The 7386-nt window shown below is 35.4% G+C and overlaps 1 protein-coding gene across 1 annotated transcript; it reads left to right on the top strand.

Annotated features, from left to right (window-relative positions):
- PAGE1 (PAGE family member 1) lies at positions 1-7140 on the top strand. The gene is made up of 5 exons (XM_082716586.1): positions 1-104; positions 1140-1231; positions 1898-2006; positions 4019-4069; positions 7001-7140. Exons 2-5 carry the CDS (start codon positions 1148-1150, stop codon positions 7021-7023), a joined length of 267 nt encoding a protein of 88 aa, XP_082572712.1. The 5' UTR covers positions 1-104; positions 1140-1147; the 3' UTR covers positions 7024-7140.
- Positions 7141-7386: the final 246 nt, after the last annotated feature.

The following is a 7386-nucleotide window of genomic DNA, read 5'->3' as shown; positions in this document are numbered from 1 at the left end:
GAGTTTCTGCACATGCGCCTTGCAGTCTGTGTTCTGCGACCAGAGCTGAGGCGAAGGCAGTCGTGTTCCTTACGTCTTGATTCTTTCTGTGGAAGACGCTCCTGGTAGGTCCACAAATCAGTTTTTCCAGGAATCTTAAGTGTGATTTACTGTAAAGGGTGTGCTGTTGGGCTTCGGGCAAGTCCAGGTGGCACAATCGGTAGCCTCCAGGAAGGAAGGTTGTGTTGGTCGCCATTCTCACAGGCGTTGTGACCGTCATGGCGGTTGTTAGTCGGCGTGGGCGTGGGAGGGCAGGCAAGGGAGGAATGTGAGACACAGAGAGAACGGGTCAAATAAAGATGGGGGTGCGCCTTGGGGTTATTATTTGAGGTGTTTGGGTCCCGAAAGTACCTGGAACTGCCGGCAGAGCGCGGAAGCTGGATTCCTCACTGGGGCCCTGGGCAGGGAGCCAGCCAGGTGGGCAGAAAAAAAGGGTCTAGAAACGGGGAATGCTGTGGGGTTGTAACTGCTTTCTGAGACTTGTGGTGTACCATGCGAAATGCAAGGGAGGAGAGGACCCTTTAATCGGTGTTGACACTAAACATCTCTGCCCTTGTAGTGTGAAAACAGCCAGGTCATGATCTCAGGGTCCTGGGATCGAGCCCCACATTGGGCTCTCTGCTCAGCCGGAGGCCTGCTTCCTCCTCTCTCTCTGCCTGCCACTCTGCCTACTTATGATCTCTCTCTCTCTCTCTCTCTGTGTCAAATAAATAAATTAAAAAAAAAAAAAGAAAAGAAAACAGCCATATATCCTGGGGCTTGGAAAGTATTTTGGGGGCGCCTGGGTGGCTCAGTCAGTTAAACGTCTGCCTTCGGCTTAGGTCATGAACCCAGGGTCTTGGGATGGAGCCCCACACGGACTCCCTGCTGGGTGGGGATTCTGCTTCTCCCTCTCCCTCTGTTGCTCCCAGGGCTTGTGCTTGGCGAGTGTGCTCGTGTGTGTGTGCGCGCGCATTCTCTCTCTCTCTGATATATAAATAAATTTTTTTTAACTTAAAATATCTTCAAAGTTAAAAAAAATTAAAAGAAAATATTTAGCCACGGTAGTGGTATAGCTATTCTCTAGATACATTTTCCAAATACCAATATTCTACTTTCAGGGTGAAATATGAGTGAGCTTGTAAAACCAAGATCCAAATCTAAACAAAGAAGAAATGATCAAAAGTGTTCCCAGGGAATTGAAACTGTGGTTGTGAGTACTTTAACATTTGATGTTTTCTATTACCAGAAATTTATTTTTTTGAAAATTTTGCTAAACTACTATGGATACAATGATAAGTTTTCTCTGGTGATAAATGGGAGGGAAACACTGATCTAGGAGAATTCCATTGAGGTGTTGCCTGTGGAAATATACCCTGGGATTTCTTTCCCATGTTTTTTTAACAACAAATGCACACATCTCTCCCAGTATAATTTAAAGTAGCCTCCAAAGTCCTTGTTGGTCTTTTTTCTTGAGTAGTCTATGGGAAGAGTAACTTCATTAAAAATAAGTTTATAGAATCTTGTTTTAAAAATGCCTTTAGGGGCGCCTGGGTGGCTCAGTGGGTTAAGCCGCTGCCTTCGGCTCAGGTCATGATCTCAGGGTCCTGGGATCGGGTCCCGCATCGGGCTCTCTGCTCAGCAGGAAGCCTGCTTCCTCCTCCTCTCTCTCTCTGCCTCTCTCTCTGCCTACTTGTGATCTCTCTCTGTCAAATAAATAAATAAAATCTTTAAAAAATAAATAAATAAATAAATAGAAATGCCTTTATACTTATTTATGACTAGATATATCTGTGTATTTTATGATTCATATTGTTGGCATGTATGAACAAGAAAACTTTTTATTTGCCCACGTGTGTGCATGCTCACACACCCCTAGGCCCAGCAGCTCAGTGATGAGCAACTGAAACAGAAGAAGGCACCACCTGCAAAACAGGATATTACACCTGATCAAGGGAAGGAAGCTGAAGGAGGACCTGTGGCTCAAGGTGAAGGGAAAGGGAAGAAGAATGCTTAAGGGGGCTGGGGGCATATGTGGGCATCATGCATTATGACATATAACAGGAGGAAGGAAAACAGATTATCTCAAACCTTTCCTGAAAGTAAGCTGAAAATATGAGGAGACAATATTCGCAGCTTTGTGTGGTCTTCACTATAATGAATTTGTGCTTTTTGTACAAGATTTTTTTTTTTGCTTGAAAATATAGACCTTGCCGAAACAAAGGAAACTGTATTCAATTATAACTACAAAAATTGCACATCATTTCAATAGTTTGTTTTCCTCAGAACGTTGTTATGTGAGCTTTTTAGTCATTGCATCAAAAGCATAAATGATTAAAAGTGTAAGCAACTTTTAACAGCACATGCAAAGTCAACATATAACACCTGGAATAAGAGCCTGTTTGCGTAAGGATGGTAGTCTCATTTTATGAGAAAACAGGCTCAGGGATCATGGTTTGCCAAAGAGCACTTCACTCATGGAGGCATAATTCATATTTCATTCCAAAATTTATGTTCTTCTTACCACATATGTTGTTGTATGAGAAGTGTATGAAATCTTGCCATTTGCAATGGTGTGGATGGAGCTAGAATGTATTATGCTAAGCAGATTAAATCAGAGAAAGACAAATATACGATTTCACTCATGTGAGATTTAAGAAACAAAACAGATGAACACAGAAAAAAGAGAGGCAAGCCAAGAAACAGACTCTTAACTATAGAGAAAAAACTGTGGGTTACTGGAGGGGAGTTGGGCCGGGGTGAGAGGGTGGTGGGTGGGATGGGTTAAACAGGTAATTGTTCTTAAGGAGAGTATTTTTTTGTGATGAGCACTGGATGTTGTATGTAAGTGATGAATCATTAAATTCTACATCTGAAACTAATATTATACCATTTGTTAATTAACTGGAATTTAAATACAAACTTTAAGAAAAAAAATAAAAACAAACAAAAGTGAATTGCTTTGTATAAAATGCTTAATATTCCAATATGTCTTTACTGTAAAGTAGCTCAGTCCTGGCCCAGGAATAAATGCAGTTCAGTGGAGCAGGAGAGAGACTCCAGAAGAGAGCTCAATAAATGATAGCCACTATTTCCTTTTATTGTTAGTTTGATCTGGTAAACTTGGTAATAGCTGGGTAATTTAGAATACTGGCATATAGTTAAATATATTAGTATGATTTTTAAATTGGCTTTTAAAAGATGTTTAAATACTTCTATGATTAGGAAAATCAAAAGTACCTTAAAATTACCATACAACCAAAAACTTTCTTCTAAATATAGTATTTTTACCATTTATACTCCATTATTTACACAGTTCAGGGCATGGATTATTTCAGCAATTCATTGTTAAAAGGTTTCCACTATATGACTGACAGCAAAGCCCATTAATTTCCTTCCAACCTACTTCCTTTATTCTCATTTTAGGACAGAAATTTTGCTAATACTTTGATGGTGTTTTTGATACTTTGTTCTAAATAGGACTTGTTTATGAAAACTTACGTATAGGATCTTTGTACCTTAATATAGCTAGTTAATTTTAATAAAATAAGTTTCAGGTTGCCCCAAAAAGGGTTGTGTGTCACTACTACAAGATTTGTCATAAGCCCAAATATGCACATAGTGAATCCTTTAGAAAATTACTTTTTTATTGCAGTTAAAATCCTGTCCATAGTGTGGATTTCAGATTTTGTAGATAGCTGATGCTCTCTACTCTTGGTGATGGTATAATTATATATATATATATATATGATATATAATATCCTTGTGATATAATGGAAATGTAGTGTGTTTATCTTTTTGTGTGTGTGGTTTATCTTTAGATTGTCATTTAAAATAGTTTTTCATAATATAGGAAAACAAAGATGTAAGTCTATCCTTCCATCATAGTTACCATCATAGTAACCTACAGGATTTCATTTCATATAACTGAAGGAATAAATATTTTTTCCTTATTTATATTTCATGTTCATTGCTTAAACTGTTAACTTTTTTTTTTAAGAGCCTGATGGGGAAGTTGATCTCTGGGAGCTGGCTGAGCCAAAGACTTGGGGTAAGGGTAAAGATGGTCTGAATGACAAGGGGCAAATTTACCAAATGTAGAGCCCATTAAAATGCCAGAAGCATTAAGAATGCAAAGTATGTGGTTTTAGTTTTCGGAATATTTTATCACCAATAATATAGATATAACATTATTGTTGCTTTAATAAAACAGTTGCATTTTAAATCCTTTCCCCAAAGAAGCCTCAAATGACTAAAAAAGAAAGTGACAAGAGATATTCAAGTTTATTATTCTACATATAATAAAGATTATTTGGTAGGTAATTTGGACCCTAAGTGCATGACTGCCTTACTTATAGACCATCAGATCTAGAAACAAATTTGGTCAAAGCCATATTGAACTATAAAATATAAAACCATTTTCTTAATTTTGAGTGTAAGTACTTTAACCAAGAGCTGATAATTTTCAGATTCTTTCATAATTTCTACTTTTACAAATACATAATGCATTCATAATAAATATCAGCTTATATAAAATATACTGAGGCACTGAAGTAGGTTCTACTACCAGCTCTAACATGATTTGTATGATTCCAGGAGAATCCCTTAACTTCTAAACTCACCTTTACTCCTGTATAATTAGTGAAGTCAAATCAGATATATTAAAGTAACTTTTAATGCTGATTTTTACATTCTCTGGTTCTGTTGGACAGCATGTATAGAATACAAAGATAGGCTGTTTTGCATGACTCAAATTATAAAATATCATCTGGCATCAAATTTTAACATTTGAATTGAGATTTCATTGCTACTAAGATAATGAGTAAATACTGCTTGATGTTTGTTTTTTATATGGAAACCCAAATAGGTATAAGTAGATTTCATCAAATTCTGATTTCTTTTGGCTGTTAAAAAAATTGCATTTTAAGTCCTTTATCCCAATAAAGCCTCAAATGACTACATAAGAAAATGGCAAGAGGGAGTCAAGTTTCTAGTATCTGTGGCAGATCAAGTAGAGAAAATCCATGTAATCACTGAAGCTCAAGATGGGTTTAAGATCTCTGTGCTAAGCACACTCACTTTCCCATCAGTCTTCATGAGATACTGTCACTAATAAAAATGTGAACACTATGATAACATCACATATAATCATAGGAAAAATGACGTAAATTGCTGCCTTGAGACATATATTGATAAGATTTGAAGTTTAAAGTCTTTAACTTTAATAATTCCTAAGTAATCAACATATTTTATACAATTGTTTTTCTAATCATTGACCATAATAAGAGCTTCTGAATTTAAATGACACATTTGGTATTTAGAGAGGAAATTACCTTTAATTGGCCTAAACTTTTTTAGTCTACATTGCTGAACCATTCTATTAGACTATTTATATAAAAATAGTTTTCAGACTATTTCTGGGAGCCTACTGAACATGGCTAAAATGTACTCATAGGAAGATCATAGCCTTTAAAATGCATGTTATTACTTAGATAATACATTACAGCAGTATCCAATATAAAAGGCAAGAAAAAAAGAAGCAATGGAATAAACCTAACAAAAAGGAAAAAGGTACTTAATAAAAGGTATGGAATATTAGTAAAAGGGAAAGTAATGCAACTAATAAATCAGGAAGACTGCTCTTCTAAAAAATATTTATGGGGCACCTGGGTGGCTCAGTGGGTTAAAGCCTCTGCCTTCAGCTCAGGTCATGATCCCAGGGTCCTGGGATCGAGTCCCGCATCAGGCTCTCTGCTCAGCAGGGAACCTGCTTCCCCCTCTCTCTCTCTGTGCCTGCCTCTCTGCCCACTTGTCATCTGTCTTTCAAATAAATAAATAAAATCTTTAAAAAAAATTTATGAAGAGTATCCACTAGTGTACATAATCTTGAAGAAAATTTAAAAAGTGAAGTGTACATAATAAAGAATATGAACAAGACACTAATAAAGGGTATTTTATATAATTGAAAGTGAATATGTTCTTGAACTCTTAATATTTTTAAAGTATGGATGAAATGATTGATATAGTAGGAAAACTTATATATCCCTGTAGTATGTGAATATCTGAACATTGCAGATAATATGAGAAAACTTCTGAAGTTTTTCAGAGTTGTCCCTCAGAAGCACTTACTTTTAGTGAATAATATGATATTGATTGTATACTTGAAAGGTAGAGAGAGTAAACATTTTTAAACATTCTCACAGACAAGTTAACTATATGCAGTAATGGATATGTTAATTACTTATGTTTATTTGGTAGTCACAGTGTACAAGTAGGAGAAAAATCATCATGTACACTTGAAGTATATACAAGTATATTTGACAATTACTCCTCAATAAAAGTTTTTAAAAAAGCACTTACTTTTAGAAACAAATGTTTGACTTTTCTAGGTATCTTCCTCTCCCTTTCTTCATTCATTTCCTTTTTCCCCTCCTCAATTCGTTCCCTCCATTTTTGTATCATGCTATAAAGACATGGTATATATGTGCTTCACATTTTGATGTCAGAAACAATGGTGATGACTTAAAATCAGTATGACCATGTAATTTATGATACAAATGGTCAGCAAAAATATGACATTGTCTAAGCTATCTTATATCCAGAATGTTATTTCAAGTGGAAGCTTTTATTTTATTTATTTTTAAATATTTCTTATTTACTTAGCACAAACACACAAGTGGGGGAGGGGCAGAGGGTGAGAAAGAGAATATCCAATAAACTCCATGCTGAGCCCTACATGGTCTTGATCTCATGACCCTGATATCATGACCTGAGTTCTGTTCATTTATTATATTCTGAACTTGAACAGCCTTTTTGTTTCCTTGTACCCAGAGAAAGAGTAATGTTTAAAAAATATTGATTAAATATATGCTTAGAAATCTATCTTATAAAACCAAAACTATAGTGTTTGTTGTACAACTTTAATGTACTATAAATAAAATTCTGCTAAGTAATGTTTCCAACTGTTTTGTTTACCTTACAGATGAAGGGCAATCACAGGTTTAAAAGAAGACTGAAGCTGAAAAGAAGCTTAAAAGAAGCTGAAACCATGCAAAGTGTTCTTATGTTGGATATTTCACTGTTAAAACTTTCTCAATAAAGTTTTACAACTTTCTCCAAAGATTCATGCAAATATTTTGTTAAACTTATTTCTAAGCATTGATGCTATTGAAAATCATATCAGTTCATTTATTATTTCCCTGAAAGAGAACATTTATTGAACATCTACTTTGTAAATTTCATGTCTTTTTTATTCAAGTATAATTAATATTCAGTGTTATATTAGTTTCAGGTATACAATATAATGATTCAACAATTCTATACATTACCTGATGGTCATCAAAATAAATACACTGTTAACCCCCTTTA

Source organism: Mustela nivalis (genome assembly GCF_964662115.1).
Source record: "Mustela nivalis genome assembly, chromosome: X".
Lineage (NCBI taxonomy): Eukaryota > Metazoa > Chordata > Mammalia > Carnivora > Mustelidae > Mustela > Mustela nivalis.
Note: the sequence above shows the minus strand (reverse complement) of the source record. Positions and strands in the feature narration are given on the sequence as shown.

Excerpts from the sequence above, each read along its gene's own strand:
- PAGE1 (XM_082716586.1), top strand. The coding sequence starts at position 1,148 with ATGAGTGAGCTTGTAAAACCAAGATCCAAATCTAAACAAAGAAGAAAT. Across the intron at positions 1,232-1,897 it reads AGGGAATTGAAACTGTGGTT|GCCCAGCAGCTCAGTGATGA; the intron begins GTGAGTACTTTA and ends ACACACCCCTAG. Across the intron at positions 4,070-7,000 it reads GGCTGAGCCAAAGACTTGGG|ATGAAGGGCAATCACAGGTT; the intron begins GTAAGGGTAAAG and ends TTTACCTTACAG.